This window comes from Pithys albifrons, chromosome 13, assembly GCF_047495875.1.
Source record: "Pithys albifrons albifrons isolate INPA30051 chromosome 13, PitAlb_v1, whole genome shotgun sequence".
In the NCBI taxonomy this organism is placed as follows: Eukaryota; Metazoa; Chordata; class Aves; order Passeriformes; family Thamnophilidae; genus Pithys; species Pithys albifrons.
The window spans coordinates 8,813,291-8,838,038 of record NC_092470.1 but is presented as its reverse complement, the minus strand read 5'-3'; the positions used below and the strand labels follow the sequence as shown (position 1 = coordinate 8,838,038).

Here is a 24,748-nt window from a genome sequence, read left to right as displayed (position 1 = left end):
AACTAATTACTTACCCAGGCCTCCACATTAAGGAAGTTTGTATTTGAAGATTGGATGGTTTAGATAATTGTACAAAACATAAAATACAGCAAGTGCATACTAGAGGAACTGTTCTGTGGAAATGTTTGCCTTTCTGCTGTGCAGCTGGAAGCATCATTTCTAACAGCAGGTGAACTGATGTACTGTGATTGATTGCAGGTTCCCTCAAGAGCTGAACATGGGAAAAATCAGTGCTGAAATCATGTGGACACTGTTTGCCCAGGATATGAAATATGCTCTGGAAGGTAATTACAACAAGCTATTAATTACACTGGAGGGTTCACCAAGACTGATTTCCAGTGCAAGTAACACCCAGCATCAGATTCGGGAGGGTGGGGGAGGGGGGAAGAGCTTTATGGGTAATTGTTTAAGATGCTTCACAGGGTAATGAAAAAGAAGCTTTATAAAAGAGGGAAATCATTGCAATGTGACTATAAGAAGTTATCTGTGGAAGGAGGAGACAAAGGAATTGTAACTTGAAATGCTATTTCTTATCATCTTGATCTGACAAAAGTCATCAGTGTCGAAAGAACCACAAATATGCTTACTGGAGAGCATTACAGACACTCCATATTTTCTTACTAGCTGAAAATTGCTAACTTGTCTGTAAGAAACATTTATAGAATAAAATTATGGAGAAAGCAAACCTTTTTCTGCTCAAAAAGCAGGTTATATTCATTCTAGTTCCAGCAGAATCAAATGCAGTTTCACTTTATCCCCTAAATCCTTAGTTAACCATTGCTAAAATATATATATTTTTTTCTACAGATAGTCTCCAGCTAATGGCTTCAAACCCACTCATTAAAATATGGCTATTGCAGAAAGCCAAGTAAAAATACCCACATGAAACTGCCATTGTCTTTGGTTAGGTCTGCTATTAACAACAGAGCAAGTCTGACAGGGTGGAAAAAAAAAGAGGTTGGACTTAAAAAATAATGCAATTCAACAGACACAAAAAATTTAAAAAAAAATACTTAAGATTCATTTCTACATTTTTTTGTCCAGAATGTCTAATGTGATAATATGAGCATGGTGGTACTGTGATGATAGGGTAGATTTTTATGAAGAAAAAGAGAGAGAAGATGAGTGAATAGGATGCCTTTTGAAGGAAGAACTATTTTGTTGATCTGCTTTTGTGATACTTTATTTTGTTAATTATGTTATTTGAATGTAGAATTTGCATACTAAGCACAGCAGAGGAAAAGACAGGAAGAAAGGAACAAAGGCAATTATAATATATAGAATGACAACAGAAGGCATGAGAAATCTAAGATGTGGGTAGGAGGAGATGTTCAAACTAATGTTTGACAGTGATCTGTAGTCATGTCAGAGTGAATCAAAAGTACAGGTCTGAGAAAGCTTGTCAGGCAGGAGATTATCCATTGAGAGATCAATCAAGGCAAAATCCTCCAAGAGCTGAGAAGCATGAAAACCAAATGAAAGCCACTATTTCAGATTAGAACATATTCCTGGTGGAACAATCTCCTGTCTGGAGAACAGCCCTCAGAAAACCGCTGCTCAGCCACTTAGTGTTGTAACTGCACTTACAGATAGTTAGCACAGATTCCTAAACATTTCCAACAGCCACTGTTTGCCATGTTTTCCTAACCTTGACTGTACAGTTCTGCTCTGCACACGGACATCCCTGAGCACCCCAATGCTTGTAGTGCTTTAGTCATTGAGCTCTAAACATTCTGTACAGCTCCAAGATGATTCACAGGCCATAATTCCCTTTATTTGCTAAGTAGGGCATGTGATCACTCAAAAGGCAGCTCCACATCAAGCCGTGGTTTGTTTCTAGGTTGTAAAGAATAGAACAGGAAGCTCTTGAGGAAGAGTTAATAATACAATATATGAAGTGTGGGTGGTTGGACTGAATCAGGACTTTAAAACAAATATTAATGTTAATATTAATCCTAATTCTGCAGAGAGTGATATAGAGGATTCATTAGGAGGCACTTGACTTTTTATGTCTATTCCAAACCAGTCCCTGAATATGGTCTCATGTCTATATTGCTGTGGATACTGTCTTTCTGAGGAGAGCAAATGCCATTCTTGTCATTAGAAATTCTAAGTCATTTCCAGAATCAGTAGTGAAACCATTCCTCTGTATAATAACTACAGGAAATTTAAATTAGTATAAATTATTATAAATATACACAATTTCACCCTCTATGGTTTCATTCCTAAACAGGAACCTCAGTAAATCTAGTCACAAAATACAGATCAGCATGCTGCTTCACTCCCCAGCTCTGCTGATTTTTTAATCATTTATTCTTTCCATAGATATCCTACAAACTGAGTTCAACTCAGTTGTTAATGGCAATAAATATTTTTGCTTTGAATTCTATAAGATATTAGCAGGCCCTTAAATATTGTCACAGTTGGTCCTCGTGGTTTTAATGGAGTTCATTAAAATGCATTGCATTCTGCTACGCCACTCTCGCCTTCCAAGTTATTAACATGGGCTACCATCTGTTCATATGTAGTGTCCAGGGCTGTGATTGCAATCTTTGCCTGATCCAATTTAGTATTAATCTCCTGAAGAAGCATCTTTTGTGTTACCAAGTTGATTCCTTTCTGCATCCAATCAAGAAGCAATGAACTAGTCCAACATTGTTTGCAAAAGGATTGCTCATGTGATAAAAAAGATTAAATTTGCTCATCCAAGATACTGTTTCTGGTTCTACCCACCTCATGCATTCCCAGCCACACCCATCAGCTTAAATTTAGGAAATAAGCCTGTCGTATCTCCATTCTCTAACAGAAAACCAATACTGGTGCATCGACTTTATGTTCCTTTTCCCTGAGCGCAGCCCAGAACGGCTGTTCAGGCTCTGCCCCCTCCCTGCACAGCTGGATGGCCCCTGTCCCTGCTCGGGCGCTGTGTGGAGCTGCTGCTGGGCAGGATTGCTGGGTGCCCCCTGTCCCTGCTCGGGGGCTGGGCAGCATTGCTGCTCCTCCTCTGCAGTCCAACCCAGCAGCATTGCCCCCCGCTGCCTTCCCTGCTCCTTCATCCTTGCCTGGGACAGCCCAGCTGGGAGTGCAGCTGTGCCATGGAGAAGGCAGAGGGGACAGCAGCTCCCATACCGTGGCTTTTTGGTAGAGATAAGCAAAGCAGCTGCGTCTGTGTGAATACCCAGGCAGAAGGCGGGCACTGCAGGGCAGGTGGCTGCGGGTGGGGGACAGCTCGCTTTTCTGGTGAGGGTGGAGGGGACATCCCGCAGCACAGCTCAGGTCTCCACAGCTGCCGAGATCGGGGCTGCCCTGTGCCAAGCTGGCATGCCTTGGAAAGCAAACTGTACTAAAATCTGGTGTCAAGTTCATAATTTCATTCTAGATTTTCTTCCAATCTAAGTTAATAAAAATGTCTAGCCTTTGCATAGTGTTAAAATTTTTAGGCAAATTTTAACAAGTGGAGTTTGCACTAGTTCTAATTATTTTTTTCTGATCAAAGTAGCTTGGAATTATGGTCATGTATAGATTTTGCATGGAGAAGGTACGACATTTTTCTTTGAGAACTGACTTCCTTAGATTTGGTCCCTTTGAGGTTTTTTTTTATTCATGTTATTCATGAAGCATCAGTGGTTTGTATGATGGATTATACATTGTTGTTTGGCATTTCGTTTACACAAGCATATCTGATCTTATAGGATGGTAATATTTTTATACTCTCTGATCCCCCAGTTATTCTACATTTATGCTACAAAAAATGAGAACAGAGAGAATTTGATAAGCAGTGCAAGTGATTTGTTACTGACTTCATATGGCAGGAAATGTTTTCCTTTACAAGTATGACGATGCAAAGGATAAAAGATGATGAGAGGGCAATGAGCTGAAATTAGACACGCAGTATCTGTTTTATTCTTTTTCCTCAGAAATGTCATTTTCATATCTTTAAGACCTCTAACTTTTGAATAGGTCAGATCAAGTGTCTGAAGCCATCCAGTCTGTTGGAATCAGAACATCCTAATTGCTGTTATTATGATAATCTAATTCTGATAGTAGCCAGAAGTCAAGAGCAGGATCAGGCTAGAAATTAATTAGCTGCTCTGGCTGCTCTGTAAATACACCAATAGACAGTCTCAATCCTGCAGAGCTAAGATTCTGAAGGCCTTCTAAAAATAGGAGAAAAACAAGAAAGTCATTCCTTCATTTCACACATTTAACTTAAATTTGCTTTTCAGGTTTGCTGTTGTCCCCAGTGCACAACAGGTACCGTTTCCATGTTTCTCTGACAGATACTTCCTTCACAACAAAAACTGATAAAGTGATTTGCAAGAGAAGAGCCAAGTCTGTGAGTTGATGTTGAGCACAGAGACAGCATAGGAAAAAAAAAACCAAAAGAGCTAATGTTGCCCAGAGAAAGGTCATGCAATTTGGTGGCAGATTTCAAATCTATTTCTCCTCCAAATTTAATAAGTTCCCTTTTGTAAATATAACCTTGGCTTAGAAGGAGGCAGAAGAGTTGATCTGGGGAGGTGAGACTGAGGGTTTGGAAAGCACAAGAAGGCAGCATCCACCAGAATGTAGAGTTTCATTGCTATCAAAATATGAAGCCTTTTTAATGTAGTCAATCTCATTTCTGCACTGAACAAAGGTATTCCATCCCTTTTTTTCAGAGACCTCAGGAACAAGTAGTCTCATGGTAATTCAGAGAGTCTGTAAAAGCAAAGACAAGGGCATTACAGTTGGGGTTGAACTTTCCTTTGGCAGACAATAAGATAGAATATTGGCATAGTTGGAGTTGGAAGTGTTCTTTGGTCAGCAGAACAGACAACAGTGTTAACAACAGCAGCTACAGCCTGTGTCTCCTGGGTGCTGAGCTTTGCAGGTGGGAGAATCCACCCCTATTGTGTGCAACACAGATCTCCAGGCTTGCCTGAAAAGCACTGTAGCCATACCAAATGGCACTGTTTCATTGGAGTTAATTAGACACAGTAATTAAGACAGATGAAGTGGACAGAACTGTTCCCATGGGCTGAGTTAGTACTTCTTCAAGACATTGTATTGTGCTGTACCAATGTGTCATCTTACTTAGAATTACCTCAATATGGCACAACCTGGCACTTGGGGATGTGCCTGCTATATCTATCATTTTGTTGTCCTCCAACCCATTTTCTTGGATTTTACGTATTGAACCATAATCAGAACAGTAAGTATTACTGCAGTACAAGTCTACAGTAAACTTAGTAAGTTAAAGCCTCCTTGTGTCTGACTGGGGGTGTATTCATGTGCCAGATGCTACTGGAAAAAATGTAATGCCTCAGTGAATGCCTGACTTCCTTGTTTAGTCTTTGTCACTCAATATTGTGATATTGTCCCATATATTTAATAATGAAAGCTCAGTCCTTATTTTTCTTTCAACCAGTGAATATTAATCTTGTTCTTAAACACTATTATTAGCTCATACCCAGGCAGTCACTTACTGTAAAACATTTGTGCATAAACTTTTCCTGAACATTGCCTAGTTGTAAGCAAGACAATCTTTTGTTAGTTTTTGTTACTTATTCTATTACTACCCTGCTAGATAAGTTACACAACTGCAAATGGTGCTTTAAAAGAACCCTACATTGATTAGAAAATATGGCTTATTTATAGCTCACCTGGCCCTGGCCCGTCCAGAAACCCATGAGCTGAGGGGAGGAGTGTTCTGTTCAGCTGGAGGGGCTGAATATCCCCCTGTCCCCAGCAGGGGCAGACAGGGCTTCCTCTGTAGTTTATAAGGTATCTCAGCCTAGAAGATAGTTTGCTGCTTCTTTCTTCTTGTCCTTGATTACTTACTGCTCTTTATCAGTAAGATGATACCACTTCATTGCATCTCACATTTTTACAAAAGATAGAGTTACAAATTTTGTCTGAATCAATTACATAGCAAGAATGTGACTTAGTCCCCCCAGAAAGTCTCAAAGTATCTGCATTGTACAGAACAGTTCTGCATGTGCTGGCTGGGGGAAACTTTCATTCTTTTCTTTGCTTGAGTGGTTTCTTCCCCCTGTGTGTGTCAGAGAGGAGCTGCCTAATGCTCACACAGAGCAGTGGGACCTGGGTGCTGCACATGGGGAGCTAAGCACCCAGGGAACCCGCCTCTAGTTTGGACTTACTTCCTTTGAGAAACAGTAAGCAATAACAGCTTTCTTAACACAAAACACTGTTCCACTTACAGAGATTCACTCGTGTGTTTCTCCTGTAGATGCTGAGGTGAATTTCCCCTTATGGGCAAGTGCAGTAGTTCTAAACTAAACATTTGATACTGCTTCCAGCACCCCCAGGAGTGTAGGATAAATCCATTAAAACTGCTTGTTCCCACATTATCTTTTAATAAGCCTTAAGCACAATTTGCTGGGTAAGAATCAGAGAACACTTCTGTGGTTTTGCCTTTCCAGGCAGAGGCGGATACAACCCAGGTAATTATTAAAGTGCATCCTCACATTTATCTTGCTGCCTGATTCTTCCTGTTTTGTACTTAAGTCTACTAATTGCTTATAAAATGCTACCAAGCCTGTTTGGTGAGGTTTTGTGCTCACTTTGCACACTTGTGATCAGGCAAAGAGCAGAGAATCAGCTCTAATTGTTTCTTTCATGGAAATACATGTTTTTTAAAATGAAACAATAAGTAAATAGAAGAACCTGTCATAAAAATGCCATTGAAGATGCAAATCTGAGTATTAAGTCATTAAGTTGCAATGCTGATGAAGTGGTTTTTGTTACCTTTATTCTGTTTTCCATCCAAATTCAAGTATTGTAATTGCAAAGAATACAATCATGGAATGATTTGGGTTGGAAGAGACATTAAAGACTGTCTTGTTTCCACCCCCCTGCCATGGGCAGGGATGTCACTCACTAGAGCAGTTTGCTCAGGGCCCAGTTCGACCTGGCCTTGAACACTTTCAGGGATGGGGCATGTATTCTCTCTTTATTTTGCAATTTTTGTACATATTAGAAGTTTATGAAAGACTGATCAATATAAATTGGATTTCTACAGCAGCATTATTTTTCCTCTTTTATTACTTTCTGGTTATGTGATTACTTTGAATAGATGTTGAAACTTCAGTATGAAGTATTTGAACTTTCCATCGTATTCTTCAGAACAAAGGCTTTAATCATCATCACCAGATTGGACGGGCCATTTCTTCTGTTCCATCCATAGCTTCCATTTTCTTACACTTTCCATGGTCAATAAATGTACAAAGCAAGAATTCCACCAACAGTTAAAAAAAGCACAATTCAGATTGTTGAAAGCAAGTGCTGATTTCTTTTTGGAATCAATAGCAGCTGTGTATATCCAGAGACAGAATTTTGTCTCTGACTGTTTGTGCTTTGAATTTTATTATCTATTTAGCATTATGGTATGTAAATTTCACTCTGATGTGATATTGAAGGGTAAAATTTATACTGAGGTTGATATTAGTAACTTGCAGTAAGTTTGTCTTAGCAGAAATCAGGACTGAGCAAGTTTATGCTTAATCACAATGTGCATCTTGCATGTTGAATTGCCTTTTTGGTGATAACCCCTTCACTTTTCTGGAAGTATTTGGCTTTGGAAGTTGTTAATTAGTTGATAAGACTAGTAGAAGTAATAAGGAATAAAAATTAGGAGTAAAAAAAGCAAGTAAATAATGTTAAGGAGATATCAAAGTTAATTTGCCTAAAGTGATTTGACACATTTAGGCAATATAACACAGTAGGTAAAAAATGGCAAATGCAGTGTTGTGAGTAAAAGGTAGGGTTGTTTGAAGCAGATTCACACATCCCTCATGATATTACGTGTTGCATCTCTCAGGTAGTATCTAACACTGGCATTTGATGCCCTTGAAGCTCCCATGAGACATTAACCTCTCCCGGGAAACTTTGTACAGCTCTGCCTTTTCAGACTCCAAGCAGGTGACCCTGAACTCTTCTGTACCTGCTGTGAAATGTGAAGCAGAGTGAAGCACTCTGAGTAAATGGCCTCTTGCTTTGAAAGCTCCTCCTTGCACATAAAGAGCAATGCCATATCAGCTGTTAAAGTGCACTGCATTGTCATGGATTGATTAGCCCACTTCCACTGCAGGCGAGAAAACAAAAAACAACAGCAAATCCATTTTTTCTTGCCATTCAGAATAAGACAGTCTGCCTTCCTTCCCTGGTCTCTGTCACAGAATTGTTAGGAAGGGACCTCTGGAGATCAACTAATTCAACCCCCCCTTGCCAAGGCAGGGTCATCTGGAACAGGTGACACAGGAAAGCATCCACATGGGTTTTCATGTCTCCAGAGAAGGAGATTCTATGACCAGTCTGGGCAGCCCGTTCCAGTGCTTTGCCACCCTTAACGTACAGTTCTTCCTCATGTTGAGCTGGAACTTCGTGTGCTTTATTTTATGGCCATTGCTCCTCATCCTGTCACTGGGCATCACTGAAATGAGTCTGGCAGCAATTCCCTTGGTCTCCCTATACCTGTTTCCCATTTGCACAGCTTGATTTCCTCGTAGACATGTTCAAGGTGCAATCCATTGTGTTTGAAAAGTGTTCAAAGATATTTTTATGAAAATTTCTGAGTAAATGTAAGCAAAAGATTGAATATATAGAAGTCTGTTATGAAAGACACAATATATATATTGAAAGGAGAATTAAATGGGGGTTTAGTTGTAAATTAGAGGTAAGTGTAACCTTAAAAGAAGGTAATGACAGAATTTTTTCAATTTTTGGTTTATTATATTTATCTTGACACAAGGAGCCCTTTCAGAAAGGCCAGTAGTCGTTCACATTATCAAAATCAGTGTAAATTATGCCTCATTGTCAATTAGTTGTGTCCTACTCTGTATTTCAGTTAATAACCTGTGACTTCCATTGCCTTTAGCAAAGTACAAGAATCCTGGAAGGAGTTGTCTTGTAAAATTTAATGTTTCTTTTTCTAAATCAGTTATGAACTTCGTTTGAGTTTACATTTCTCTTCATTGGTGCCTGATCCACTGGGTTACATTCAGAGTCCAGGTTTACTTCAGCAGGACAGAGATTAAGTCAAGAGCACTCTAAGCATAATATCCACATTTAGTAAGGCAGTGGCATAGCAACCGTTCCAGTACTGTAGGAAAGTGTCACTGGGATCAGGAACACTAAACACTGAGTTCTGCTTTTATCCCAAACACACGTACATGATGTAATGTTTCCCCACTGATGCAGAGAGGGCATCAATCCCCACTCAATCAGTGCCTTCCCTTGGAGGGGCTGCTCTCCCAATGGCCAGACTCAGTTTGTGTCGTGCATATTCTTCCCAATTAGGCAGCTGAAAATTTGGAACTAGCAGGGTTTCTGAAACAACAGTTCTGAAAAAAGTAGGTAAAATATGCAGCTGGTAGTGTCTAGGAGGATTGGTAAGTAATTATCGCAAGTAATACAAAATTATGTTGCAGTGGCTGAAAATAACAGCTGGGTTTTGATGTGAACATTTGCAGTTAATCCAGACACAATTCTCATATGCTTAGTCTCAACCATTTCTATTTTAATAAACTGTAGGGCAATAGTGTGTATGTCAGTCAAACCAACTGGTTGGGATATAATTAATTTGCTACACGTAAATATTCTTTGTAGTAGTTATTAATCCCTGAAAGATTGTCCATAAAGCTTGAAAACTGTAAAAGCTTTTTTGTTACATATGTATATATATTTATGTGTATCTAGTCAATTTGTTCATTTTCTGCAGACTAATTTCCTTGCAGTTCTTGTTCATAAAGATTTGAAGTATGCTTTAAAACAATCTCATTAGAATCCTTCAAGTACTTTAACTGTACATCGCTGCAAAAAAAAGTAGCTAGGAAACTGCTGTTGAAAAAAATTCTCTAGTTTTTGTACCTAAATAAGGAAAAATCAGAGTTGAACAAAATATCAAATTGATTATCTGAATATTTAACATGTTCATCTTTTATGAAGGTTGTTAGTTTACCCTTTTTTCCTTTTTTAGCAACTAATACATATCAAAAGTTACATGGAAACTCAGAGTGATGTTATTACCTCAAGGTTAAAAAGAAAAAAGGATTCTGTAATGAACAAGAGTCTACTCCATTTTGTTAAATGACATTATGTCTTTAGTGCCATGTAGACATTTCTGCTCAACAAGTCATCAATATGACTTTTATTTGTTGCTCTAAGAAAATAATCTCAACTTTCTTTAGCAATTTTTGGAGAAAAGAAATCAAATGTGATTCCAAAGTACTGTTGCCTGGTCACAGGCCTGTGAGGAAGGTACCTTGGGTTATAGTCCTCCCCCTTATGTCTCTTTAGAGATTTTTCTGTAGAAGAACAACTGCCTGCAATTAGATTATTTGCCAGATACATTGTCACCAAATCTATGGCTGATTTCATCACACACCAAATACATTTGCATATATTAATGGATTCCATGTAATAGTCTTTAAAAAGCTCTCTCTTCTTTCTTGGTTATACAAACAACACCCGAACAGATTTGTTTTTCTTTCCTCAGTGCTGTTGCTTCCTGGAAATCTTAAAGGTGTTACTGTCCCTCTAATTTGTACCACTGAGATGCACCAACTCCACAGTTTTCCTGGTGGTTGCAATTCCATGCCTGTCCCTGTGAGCAGGTGGAAGGCACGTGTGCATTAAAGCAATGAGATACCAACCCCCCCGCCCCAGGGTAACAATACTGTAAAAAAGTTTCACTTACTGGAACTGCAATACACAGAGAGGAGCTAAAGTGCCCCATACAAACAGACTAAGGTTTACAGATGTCACACTTTACAGAAATCCTACCAGTATTTTGCATTGCTGTGTGATACAGTAATACAGGATATGCCAGTAACACTGATAGGTGCTGAAAATGTCCTCTTTATGAAACTCAGTAGATTAATAGAAGCTTATAAAAATATGCTGCATTACAAGAATGTCTCATAAAAGTAGTTGCAGAATATAAAGAAGATTAATAACATTAGGTTTGCAATACTGAGATTTCATTATCTTGAATCGATTATGAGAAAGTTCAGGTATTTCCATCATCCTCTCTGCTGAGCTCATTTGCACACAATTGGCAGGGTTAGTTCCAGACTGACTGACTCAGTGTTATAATAATTTTGCACAGCAAGAGTGGACTTTCTTAAAAAGGTTGTACTGTTCAGGTACTACATCTGTCTTCCAGAAAGTCCAGAATGGATATGCCTCTATAAGGAAACATGGCACCAGCTTTCCTTCCAGGAGAAAAGGCACAGATCTCCAAAATGTGTACATGTATCCTCTGCTGTCTCACCTTTGCATTAACTTGTGCAAGCTTTTCAGAAATGAAGAAAGCAATCCATTGGTCCTAATCTAAATTCAGAACACCTACAGTGAGGTGGTTGTGCTTTGTAACCAAAATCCATGGTTACTGTGGATAAACCCATCCATTACCCAGTCAAAATTGACATGGGCTGACTCATATAGGAACCTTTTTCTCTGTTCTTTGGTTGATATAAACTGAAGAGGTAAAATGCATGGATGCTAAGTGACTTTGGGGTCATGTGAAGTGTTTGCTGATGTTCTCATTCATTAATATTAGGTATGGAGGATGTATTTTTCACAAGTAATACACTAGGAAGCTCTTTAAATACTCTGTGAAAGGTATAACAGCCTGAAGAAAAAGCTCAATTATTCATGAATTACTTTTGTGCCCGTCTCTAATGTTTGTAAATTTTAACTTAAAAAAGAAAATATCAATGAGTGGTGTTGTATAAGTTGTACCCTCTAAGTTTTCCATTAGAGGCAGCAGTTCATTTCCAAAATCTGAAATAAGCATTGCTTGGATTGTGTTATCACAGCAAACATTCCTAAGTTACATTGTATAATCTAATAAGCCATCCATGCAATGCTTGAATGAAAAGAAATGTTACCCATTTCAGAAATGCCACTCTTTTGGGATGCAACCTCAGTCAGATTTTTAATAAAATAATGCAGTAGATGTGAAGTGAGTTTCACAGCAATAAGATAATTGTTCTCAGTGAAAGACAGGCCTGTCTTGTAAGAACTACTGCTTATTGAGTGAGTGTTTGGTCATTTAGCTTTCTACAGTAATAGATTGTGGAAAACCTGCTGCCAAAAAAGAAAAAGATTCCTCAGGTCTTTAGAAAGTATGAACCATGTCAGCGCACACCTCTCTCTGTGGTTCTCTTTAAGGCTGGGAACTAATGCTACAATGCTGGGGAGAATTTGCACTACTCTCAAATAGCATGAAGGCGAATAAATGCAGTATTTAGACAGAAACTGATTTACTGATTTTTCTTGAGTGTGAGGAAAAGGCAACAAAAGTGAAAATGCTACTGCAATGCTAAAAAGGCAGTAAGAGCCCATAGGGGCACTTCATAAGCTGATTTGCACAAAACTTAGTAATTCACTGCATAATATTATGCTTCTGAAACACTTCTCATATGCTATGGTGATATTACTGGAGTGCCAATTTGGGATAATAATAAAACTGAAAATTTTCTTTTAATATGCCTGGTCAGATCTGAAGAACACAGGGTGTGTAACTCACAGGGCGTTTGCACTGACAGAGACTCAAATGGCACATTCAGGTGTGTGACAGAGGACGGGATGCTCCTGCTGTTACAGAAAATTAGGTTCACATCCAAATATATATGAAAAACTTGTGTGATACTGTGTTGCAAAGCAAGCAGAAGTAAGGAGCAAAAAGGATCTTTGAAATAGATAGTTCTTAATACATACTATTTACACAAGAACATCATTCCTGCTGAGCATCTGTATCAGGTCATTTTTTAAGGGAGCTGGGAAAAGAAATTAGTCTTTTGCTTCGGAAGAATGTGCAAGTGACACGAACCTCCAACAGATGAGATCTGTGGAGATTTTAGGAAGCTGTGAGCAGTAAATAAAGGTATGATTATTCTGCCCAAGATTTGTGAATCCATGGCTTATGGTGTGGAAGAAGGAAATTAAAGATTTGAGCAAGGATAAAGTGCCTCTGCTCAATGGAGCAAAGGAATGGAGCTGACTGGGTCTGAAGTGACTGGGGGGAGGCTGCAGAGCACAGTGTAAAACTAAAATAAGGTTCATAATCCTGGAAGGAAGATGGACATTTGTTCTGAACGCATTAATCAGACCTTAAAAATGCAAGAAGTGGTTACAGGTGGCCTCTGTCACCCATGGCCATCTGCATATCCACTATGTTGAAAACGTGAGGACACTGAGAAGGTCCAGTCCATTTGAGAAACTTCAAAAACACTTCATTAAACCAGCTTTTCTACCTGTGCCGTAAATCAGATGGCCATAGAGCTGTGGAATTGTCTCCTCTTTCTTTTTCTTAAGTGTGATAAATGCAGTCCATTTGCCAATGAAGGTTCTGCAGATTCATATAGAACTGAAATGTATAGCACTTATTTAATTTGGCTACTACACACCTATGCTTGTCTTTTCTAACTTGACACCTGATAGCTTCCTAACCATTTTATAATGCCAAAGAATCTAAAGAATGGGAAGTCAGCAAATTTGTGGGGGTTTCTTCTCACTGCAGTGAAGAGAGGTAAAAAGCCTAACTTGTGATGTGGTCTTTGGTTTGGTTTGTTTTTCCTGAACCTGAATATTGAAACTGTGGGTACTTCAACCTCTAAAAAAATCAAACAAATTTTGCTTTAAAATGCAAGTCCTGTATTATTATGTCACCAGTGCACCAAGTCACAGGAATGTTATTTACTCTTAGAATGCTATTAAGTGTTTTTTCCCACTCCTTCTATTACAGAACATGAAAAGCAGCGATTATGCAAAAGCACAGATTATATGAATTTGCACTTCAAAGTGAAATGGTTTTATAATGAATATGTGCGAGAACTCTCTGCTTTCAAGGATGCTGTGCCTGAATACTCCCTGTGAGTGCCATGTCGGGAGGTGTCTGTGAGTCTGGCCTGGGGACAGGTTTATTTTGGTCCAGTATTGGTGCTCAGGTTTGTGCAAACTCTCCAGGTGTGTAGCACTGACAACTCGGCTTTTTGCGCTTTCTCCTCTTTAATTCTTCCGTCTACCAAGTGCAACAGTCCAGGTGTTAAATGTGCAATTAGCTGTTTCATAGGCTTTACACAACTGTTGGAACTGAAGGTCTTCAGAGGTGACAAGTTATTTTGGTAAGAAAATGCCTGAGGAATGTATGAGATGTGGGAACAGCAACACTGTTATAGACCCCTGCATTTGTTTCACTCCCAAATCTGGATGAAGATACAATGCTAATGGGATATACTGCTGGAATTATTCCTACTGCATTGGGTTAATATTGAGCTGCTGTTTTTATTTTCACCTCTATCCCTGCAATAAATACATGCAGGCCTGTGCTTTTACATGAGCTATCCTTATTCTCATTCCTTAATCTTTTGCAAGGCTGCTGATTTGCTCAGATAGTTTGAGGCCTGTTATCACCTTAATTTTTTTTTAATAGACTAAAGAAAAATAAAACACAAGGGATGTTTTACTAAAATAAAATTTTATACTATTTAATGTACACACAAAAAAATAAATGTTAACAAAGAGTCAGTATTGAGAAAAGATTCATGCCTGCCATGTTTCTGTGTCAGAGGATGAGCTGCTGCTGGTTTCACACCACTAAGGTACACCAGTCAGTACTGGCAAGCTGAAGCCCGAAAACCCTTTTGGCAGCCACAGTGTCTTTGGGGACAACAGTTTTTCCAGGGTTGCTAGACCTTTTAGGAGTAAGAACAGCTATGAAGACACAAGATGCCGAACTGCTGGGTAGTCTGACATGTCTCCTCTCAGGATCTTTATGAAATGTACCCACTTTACAAAATTCTTTTTAATTTTCAGGTGGTTTGAACCATTTGTCATTCAGTGGCTGGATGAAAATGAGGATGTCTCAATGGAATTTCTTCATGGAGCACTAGAAAGAGACAAAAAAGATGGGGTGAGTCTTTACTTTTTAAATAAAAGAATGAATAAAGTATTAAGAAAGTTAGTTAGTATTGCAAAACCAGAAGCACATTTGCTCCCACAATATTCTTGTCAGACCTCACAAGATAAGAGTTTTTGGAAGATAACCCTATAGACAAATTCCTCCTCTAATCCCATCTGCCTAAATCCCCACTTTAATCCGTGGTTTCACTAACCTGCGATGTAGTAATGATGTTGTGAAGGGGAATTTTGTTTTTATTTAATAGGTTTGAAAGTATCAGAAATGTGAAAAGCCTCATTTCTCAGTATTATCAGTGAGACTTTTTAAAATTTATTTTTTCTCTATTACCTTTTGTAACCCTAGGAAGAATTTCAAGTGTAAGAATCAGTTAATACAGTTTTGATCTCTGAACAAATATGAACTCACTTGAATGTTTCTGTCTAGTTTCAGCAAACATCAGACCATGCCCTCTTCTCCTGTTCTGTGGTTGATGTCTTCACACAGCTCAATCAAAGCTTTGAGATTATTAGGAAACTGGAGTGTCCTAATCCAGAAGCACTATCTCATTTAATGAGAAGATTTGCAAAGGTAAATTAAATTCAATGTGTCTCAACTAAGCTTCAGAGAGAATGACATTGTGTTGTCATGAACTCAAAAGCTAAATGATTCCAATGTTTTTTTAGAATCAAAGCTTTCTATCTGACTGGGATCCTCAGAAAGACAGGCTGTCTGTGGCTTAAGGCAGTTTTTCATTTACTTTGTCAAAATAATTTACCAGTTTGAGAAGTTCTGTCCTCTCTGAGATTTCACAATTATATGGGTTTTTTGATATGTACCTGCATGTTATATAGTCCACTATTACTTTGCTAAGCACTGATTACAATTCCATTAATGGAGCAATTCAGTGAAATGCAATTAGCTAATTAGAGAGTACAAGTGAAGTAAAAATTCAAGTTGTGTCAATAGAGTATTTTTGGTTGGAGCCCTGAGGTGGTTCTTTTTCCCCTGCTGTTTGATAAACTCCACTCTGTTAGGCAGCTTTCTATTTAGATTGTGCCATTTCCTCACAAGCTCTAGATGTCCATTATAGTCCTGCTGGCTTTAAAAAAGTTCACATTTACATTTTATCCTGTTGTCTCACTGCAACAGTTTTCCATTTGCAAAACAAGTTCCTTTCTACATGATTCTTGTACAGTAACTCATATTGCCAGGCTTTGAGCTGTGCTCCTTTTGTCTTATTTTTCCATTGTATTTCTACTCTATGTATTGTCACCCTAGAGGATTTCTTGAGCTTGCTACTGTTCCAATAACTATGTAGAACATTGCAAGGAGTAGAGCTCTCAATGCTTCCCAAAGACAGTGCAGCTAAAATTAAACTCTCTCTGTTATTGAAGATTGCATTGCATTAAGAACAGCCCACCATCTGCTGTGCAGGCATTTGAAAATGTGCTCACAGGATTGTTTATATTATATCTAAACAATACTATATGCTAAATGTGTAAGCACCTGTAAAACCTATCATTTATATAAATCTCCTTTTTATTATTTTCATTTTACATTATGAAATTTGCCATTTAAAAGATTCTTCTCTTCTAGACTATCAACAAAGTGCTTCTTCAGTATGCTGTAATTATTTCAAATTACTTCAGTTCATATTGTGACAAAGAGAATGTGGTGAGTAAGAAGCTGTGTCTTTTTCTGCCTCAGAAATTACCTTTAAATTACTTACTGTATTTTTTGAAAATTTAATCACTTCTTTATATGAGTAAAAGCATGAATGGAGGGAGGTCAGCATATTTTCATAGCTGGTTACTTTGATGTGTAAAAGTTGGGGGAGGTAAAATTAGTTAAGAATCCTAGTTAATAATTTCAGTATCAAAGAAAGAAAATTACAAGATGACCACAAATATGCCCTGGATATCAGCCTTATACAGTGGTGAATATGGTGAATGTCTCTTCATCTTGTTTCCCAAACAGAAAAAATATTTTTGTTTGGAGTTTTCACTTTGCGCTGGCTCACTTCCCTGTATCAGTTTATGCACTGGGGAGTTTCTAAGGTCATTTCCCGGGCAGGGAATGTGTGCAGACTTTGCTCCTGCCACTCACTGTGCTTTACCCACACAGCAGTGGGGAAGAAATCATGTTTTGTTGCCTCATTGCTTACAAGGGAGTCCCAAATGAAGGGCCAGATTGCCATGGACTCAGAAATAAATGAGATGTGGATGCTACAGATGTGGTTGAGCAGATGGAGATATTGTCAATACTTTAATAAACCCAAGGAAAATCATTCTTTTAAACTGACTTTTCAGTATCATTGATATTCAGCCAAAGGTGGAACTCCAGGCAACATTTAGCCCCATGTCTGCTTTGGTTAGAGGTGTGTTGTGAAGCTCTGGCACTCTGCAATCAGGTGAATAACTGCAGCCCCAGCCTCACTCTGTTTGCCTTTAATGGCACAGCCCTTACCCAGCCCCCCAGATCTCAGCTGTGCCTGGCACAGCCTGTGCATGGCCTGAGGACGGGCTCTCTCTCCTGTGCTCTCTGCTGAGAACTGGGATGGTCTAGAGGTCTCCAACACGTACAGCAATGGAATTCAGAAAGACACCTGCTGCAGCTAAATATCAATTATTGGTGGTTCTTAGGACTTTTATGCTAATACTAAATAAAGCTTACTGGTTTCTAGAAGAAATGAGTTTTGATACACTGCTGAATCATCAAGTCAAACTGTGTAGTCTTTTGGCCTGTCCAAAGGGATTTTTTTAATTGTTGGAATGATAGATTTCTGAAGTCATCCTCATATGCTCAACTGTATTAAGACTTTAGATGGAATTAATCTCATTATGGATTCATAGAACCACAGAATGGTTTGGGTTGAAAGAGACCTTAATGATCATCTAGTTCCAACCCACCTGCTATGAGCAGAGACACCTTCCATAGACCAGGTATAAAGTATTATATCCAATGTCTTTAAGGAACACAACTTTTTTTAAACAGAAGTTGCCTTAGTGAAATACATAGCTTGTAGTTTAATAAGAGACCCTTCAATCTCATAATTTCAACAATAATGTTCATCTCCTGCATTAGATTTGATAGAAGAGATTGAAACAAATACCTTTTATTATTAAAATTAGAATTTGGCATACTTTTTCAAGCCAATGCTTCTAGTAATTTTTATTAAACACTAAAAAATGTGCATATAAACTGTTCAAATGAAAGCATATTGAAGATTCTTTTCACAAAGAGATGTATCTTATCTTCCATCTCCTGTCAGCATCTACAAACCAGCCTGGGTTTAGGTATTGTACTTGCCACTCACTTCTCCGTGTTATTGCATCTGGCTGTCTGATTCCTGTAAATTGCTGCAAAGACTGTTCTGAAGGGCAGGATGATAATGAAATACAAAGAGAATGTTTCTAAGTACTGTTCTTTACTGACAGCAATAGCAGATTTTTCAGCGAGCCAAGCTAGGCTTGGGCTCTGAAGGAGCCACCTGAGCCAGCCTCAAAGGAAACTTTGAAAACTGCTTCAGTGTGAAGTGTTTCTCTCCTAACTTCAGTACATTGCCAAAGGCATTTGCATTTGTTTGGAACAAAAGGACCAAGATGTAATATTCAGCTACTTATGCCCCCATCACAAATCATAATTACTGACTTGTGATACTGTAGATAATTTCCAGAACAATGAATTTGTTAGAAGAAGAGAGGAGACAGCACAGGAAAGGAGGGCACAGTGGTGGGGAATTAATAGAAGACAGGTAGATTTAAGAAGAGACAGGCAGCCAAAGCCAGCTGTCTTCAGCAGGAGCACAAAGAGCACACTTTGCTGGGAAGCAGTAAGCTGAGTATTAAGAAGTTAGATCAAATTTCTTGTCTTTTTCTTCAGTTGAGAAGAACTCTGACATGAAATTCCTTCAAGAGTAAGGTATTAATAATTAAAACTACATCATAGTATTGATCCCACCATGTTTCAGCACCACATTGGAACATGCTGTTAACCAGAAAGGTACAGATGAGCATCAATCACTGTAATCTTCCATCACCTTCTTCTGTGGAAAAAATGTATTTTATTGAAACGCTCTACTTCAGTGCCTAAATTAATCCAGTCATGCACTAAAACACACTGGTCTTGGCCAGCCAGAGCTCTTTTAGCAAGTATTGTCTTACAGCTTCTCCTGCACCATAACAAACCAGCATACAGTGACATCTCAGTACACAAAATTCTAGTAATAGATTCTTTTTTTCATGATTTTTTAACAAGCTCCTTGATTTTGTTCATGTTTTACTTTTAACTTTCTATTTATATAGAAATAGGTGTCTTTTACACAGTGGCTTTGAGTTTTGCCTTAAGAAAGTGAGCTTAAACAGCAAGATTTCTAGTCTAAAATAATATGATTACAGAATTTTTTTGCCTAATTCATTCACCAACTTTTTAAGCTATGCATAAATATATATTTCTGAAATACTCCATTATTAACAGAACTGCCTGTTGATTTATTCAAATATTTAAGCATCAGTTCTTATCTGGGTTGCAGTGGTCTCAGTTTTTGTGAAGGCTGGGTATGGGAAGCAGCCTGGCAGTCCCTTTCCTGCAGCCTGTTGTCACTCCAAAGCCCTTTGATCATTGTTGCCTCTGTTCACAATAATGTGCTCCTTGCATTAATGCAGCAGATGTAACTGCACTGAGTATAACCAGCAGCTCCCTGGGATATGTGGCTCAGGAAGAAAAACACCAGGCTGTGGAATGTGCCCAGCCCACTAGGATATGGTGTTCAGTGTCCTGGGGGCAGTGCTGTCTTAGGGCATGGTGGGTGGTCACTGCCTGAGTGGGTTCCTGACTGGGCAAAGAGTGTTGATTAAAGGAGAAAAGAAAGGCAGCACTGGCTGGAACTCCTCTAAAAACATAGTTGCATGAATGATGATCTTTTCTGACCTTAATGATTCTATAATTCTATGAACACAGGGCTGCTGGAAACTTGGTCATGCACAACCTCACATTCAATGATCTCTTTGTAGGCCTGTATCTTGATGAACAACATTCAACAATTAAGAGTCCAGCTTGAGAAAATGTTTGAGTCCATGGGAGGAAAGGAGGTGAGTCATGTTTGTTTCTTGGTTCAGTCAAAGTTCCTTAGAGATCATTAGCACCATGTTTGCAACCTTGTAACAGGTTTCACTTCTACTTGCAAAGAAAATCAAAATATTGTTAAGAAGTCTACAAGACCTAGTGAAGGTCCTGACAATCCTAGAAGACCTAACTATTTCACAAAACATGCTAATGATCTGTAACGTTCAGTCAGCACTGGGTGTTTTGTGTTGCAATCTGTAGCGCCAGCTTTATTTTAATGTTTGTATTGGACTATACTTTGCTTTTCATGTATTGGTACGTTTTGTCTGTAATGTGTCATGTCTTTGTCTAATGCCTTTGACTTGCAATCCACTGACAGAAGAAAGAAGGAGAGAGATTCTCTTATGAGGTTTGTTATAGTAAGCATCTTTTATTATTCCTGACCATATTTTCTAAGGCTGACAACAGTCACATTTTCTACTTATTCCATTGATGCATTTGTGCAATTCCCTATGATCTAAAATCAAAAAGAGCTATGCTTGGGCATTCAGCTGACACTCTAAATTGAAAAATTTACTAGGCAGATAGTGGAAAGTCTTTCAGACCTTTAAAAAATCTGTAAAACATTTTAAGTGCACTTTTCAGTATCTGAGGGCCTGCTTGTGTTCAAATACCATTTCATCAAGAGCTGCTACTCAACAGTCCAGAACGTGCTTAGCTTTATGTCCCTTTTTATTTCAGAAGGCTTAAAAGTGCCTGAAGTCCTGTCAACAGTAAAAGGACATAAACACATGATTCAATACTTTTCTGACTGTAGTTCTTTACCTTTCTGAAACATAATGTAGAAATTAACATATTTTCAAGCTACAGAAAATAACACGTCATCTTGTTGAGAAGCAATGTTTAGACCATGAATATCAGTAGGTGACTTTCAAAAAGAAGCTACACGTACATCAGCTTCTTCTCATTGACACTGAAGTTTGGTAGGTCTACAAAACTTTGATCTAATGTGGACATGTTATAGAGAGAACTGGAAAATACAGCATTTCATATTTCCACATCCACAGTGGGACACTCTGAGGTGGGAGAGTCCCCTGTGTCCTGCACTGAACTGCAGCCTCCAAATGAACCTGCAGATCAGCTCCGTGGTGAGGGTTTCTGTTGAGTCAGTAACAGCTTCTTGAAGCTGCCATGGCAAAACCACTTCCTGCTCCAGAGATCATAAAATAAACTTCTGCAACCTTGCTGTCATTGCAAACTTCTTGCCAGACTTTGAAAATATGTAGTTATCATCCAGACATGGCTGGTTTTGTGGTTCCTATTAATCCTCTTTCACTCTCTAGATATTACAAATAATCTTGTCGTCCATGCTCCTGTGTTCTGTGCAAAGTACTTCTGTATTAGGTCTTGGATCCAGTCCCACATTTGAATGTCATGATTCATAAAAACAGCCAATTGTCCATAAATCCTGATATAGAGAAGGGCAGGAGAAATCTAAGTAGCACTTTGTCTGTTTGTATCAAATTAATTTCAAATCAAAATATTTTCTTGAATGCCCAAAATGTTCCATTTTCCTCAAGAAAATACTAGGGTTTTTTTTGCACCCAACACCTTATATAATAAAAAAAAAGTACAAAAATAATTAGGATTTTTTCATAGCATTTTTCTTCCAAAATCTCTCATCATTTCTCATCCTTTTTGCTTTCCTTTTGATGTTAATGAGGATGAATTATTAAGGTTGTTACAGTATCAAAGCAGTATTTCCCATAAATGTGATGCAACCCTCAGAGAGAATGCAGACATATTTTTCTAAAATCCCTTTGTTAGATACCTTGAGTGCATCTCTGATCCATGGTCTGAGAAAAAAATCTAAAAAATACATTCAGTGTTTTGTTTGTTTCTCATTAGGGCAATTTCTTGAAGAAAGTTCATGCACATTCAATTTTTTGTCAACCATATCAAAATGCCCCTAAAATGTTTGTCCTCAAATTATTAATTCCCCTGCCTATTCCAAAAGCACAACTGCTAATGACCAATTTGGCTTATTGGACTGGTACTTACAAGAAACAAACCAGCAATAAAATCTGTAAGCAGTTTCCTTGCAGGAAAAAAATAGTTTAATATTTTACTTGTGGAGGGCATAAAAGTCAGATGATTTTCAGCAGAATAATGAGACCTATTTCAGTTGAAACAAAACTAATTCTAAGAAAAATTAAATGCTGTTAATCTCCTCAGTGTCACACTGTGAGCAGTATGTCTTTCAAACTGTGCAGTCAAAACAACCACAATCAAGCAGCAGTCCCCATGTTCAGGGTAGGCTTATTGCATATTGCAGGGCAGGGAGCTCTATAAATACAGAAAAAACTGGTTTCTCAGCTCCCCTGCCATGAAAATAAAATAGTCTGAACAATACGAGTTTCTTTATCCTCTTCTGCTGCAGCAAAGCAGGAAGGGTACTTAAAAATTATATCAATGAGAACAGTCTGCCATAATGAAGAGGAGTAAAGTGGGATCCAATCCACTGTTTGTTTTGGTTTTTTTAAAATCATATTCAAAAACATGGGAAGAGATCATCCTCATAATTTTTTTTAGCTCCTGTTTGTTTTATCCAAAAGGAATGCATACATTTACACTAAGTACTTTGTTCATGTCTGACAAGTTGGAAGCTGATAAAAGGGAAAGAAAGAAAATGTTAATTCTTGTGTTGCTTTTCACCAGACGGCAGAACATGGCAGAAATGAGTTACAGCAATTAGGATCAAAAAAAAAAGATGTAAAGCCTTATGTATGACAGTGTTACATTGACTATAGATAAATCATATTTCCACTTTGGTAAGTTCAGTTCTAATTTATATGTAAAGCTTAGGAATTCCTACAGGAATCTCTGTGTGGTCTTAAAGACTTTGATGGGATGACAGAGGGCCCAACCAAGCAGAATAGTTCTGGAGTGTCCATCTTTAAGTCTGTAAAGTCAGAGGCCCAAGTCTTTGTAAGTGTAGTTGGAACAGCGGCAGCCAAACTGTCCCTAGAGCATCAGGTGGGGCTGGAGGAGGAGGATTCTGTCAGACAGAGCCACTGAAGTGATGGATCTGATAAACTTCTGTGTCTTTTCTAGATGTACATGCAACAGCTAAAGCTGTTTCTGAACAGAAGTAACCAGGTGGTCCCATTAGGAAACTATAAGCAATTAGACCTGTGAAATTGCAAATAAATGGAATTCAGATTACAGAGGTTCCATTTAACTCATGCAAAAAGTTATTTGCATCTCTGTAGCTTCCTACAGAAACACTACCAAATTTGCAGTCAATAAGATTGTGTCTGTACTAACACACATGAAATTACAGCAGGGAAACCTCAGTCTCACAGAGCATGTTGAAAACAGCCAAATTCATCACATTTTTCATCTCTTTTTCCAAGGTTTGTATGTGTGGAAAACTTCACAGTTTTAGACAGGCAGTATTTGGAAACAGTGATGTTTAAATATGTCTTATTTTTTCAGCTGTTCAGCAAATGTGTTCTCTGTTTTTGTGTAGCACCCAGAAAAAAGTCAAAGTTCTAATTATCTATTTAATAATCCATAATTAACAGATCTCATGAAGTATGCCAACAAATTTATGAATATATTCTAGAGTGGGTAAAAATTAACTGTTATTTAGGAAGGTGGTAAAATAACAGAAAGCCAAGCAAACTAAGAATTGCTAGAAAAGTATGATTTTACACATTATTAATTAAATAAGTTTGCTCCTTAAAAAAATCCAATTTTCATACCTGAGCAGCCTATGGATGTTTTTTAAGAGTAGCCCATGAATGCTGTGAACTGTAAATGAAATCCAAAGAGCTGAGGGATAAATGGTCTTTTCTCTTTTGATGCTTGAATGAGACATGGCAGAGTAACAACATACATCCACCCCACCCCACCCCAATTTGGTCACTTAGGGCTTTTTTTTTCTTTTATTTATAGTTCAGGAAAGTTTGATGGGTTTATCCATTCTTCATAGAATCATAGAATCAACTAAGTTGGAAAAGATCTCTGAGATCATTGAGTCCAACCTCAAACTCAACCATCAAACTCAATGAGTAAGGAGACTTGAGGAGAAAAAGTCCCCAATACTGTAGATATTTCCTTTTCACATCTGTATATCCCTCTCTGACACCATCTCAGATGCTGAGCAGCATTGCCCTCTGTCTCACTGTCATGCTCCCACCTTAGCTGTGCCATACCAGAAAACCAGGCAGGTCATGGCATATTTGGATGATAATTGATGGCACATAGAAAGCACATGGTACAATAAATGAAAAGTGCACATTTTAGTTCTGGTGAGACACTCAAATATTATCCAGCAGTTGAACAAAAGCAGCAGTGGCATTTCCCAATGTTGCTGCCCCGCTGTGAGCCCCGAGCCATGCCCGGTGCCACCCCTGGGGGCACAGTGGGCAGCCCAGCCCGCATACCTCTTTGTGTCCATGCTGAGCATGAGCTGTGTCTGCACAGGGCTGGGGTCCTGCCAGGGCCTCCAGCTGGGCACACACAAACCTGGGCATGCCATTGGGGAGCACAAAGCCCCCAAAAACATACAGCACTTGCATGCACCCTTCTATAATGTATGTGATATCCACAATCTGGCATTAGTATTTAATCCCATTTTAGCCAGACTAAGTCCATTTCTAGGTGAATTTAGCAGATGTGTTGTGTTTTCTGGTTATCACAACAACCTCTCATAGAAAGTAGCTACATTGACCTCTGTAGGCCCAATAACAAGGTGATTCTGTAGCTTGT

General features: G+C 38.5%; 1 protein-coding gene across 1 annotated transcript in view; it reads left to right on the top strand.

Annotated features, from left to right (window-relative positions):
- Nucleotides 1-24,748, top strand: part of UNC13C (unc-13 homolog C) — a 121,763-nt gene that overhangs the window by 73,490 nt on the left and 23,525 nt on the right. Inside the window, exons 17-22 of the mRNA XM_071568541.1 lie at nucleotides 199-284; nucleotides 13,754-13,880; nucleotides 14,824-14,920; nucleotides 15,353-15,496; nucleotides 16,505-16,582; nucleotides 19,921-19,998. Coding sequence (XP_071424642.1) covers nucleotides 199-284; nucleotides 13,754-13,880; nucleotides 14,824-14,920; nucleotides 15,353-15,496; nucleotides 16,505-16,582; nucleotides 19,921-19,998 — 610 coding nt within the window. The remainder of the gene's footprint in view (nucleotides 1-198; nucleotides 285-13,753; nucleotides 13,881-14,823; nucleotides 14,921-15,352; nucleotides 15,497-16,504; nucleotides 16,583-19,920; nucleotides 19,999-24,748) is intronic.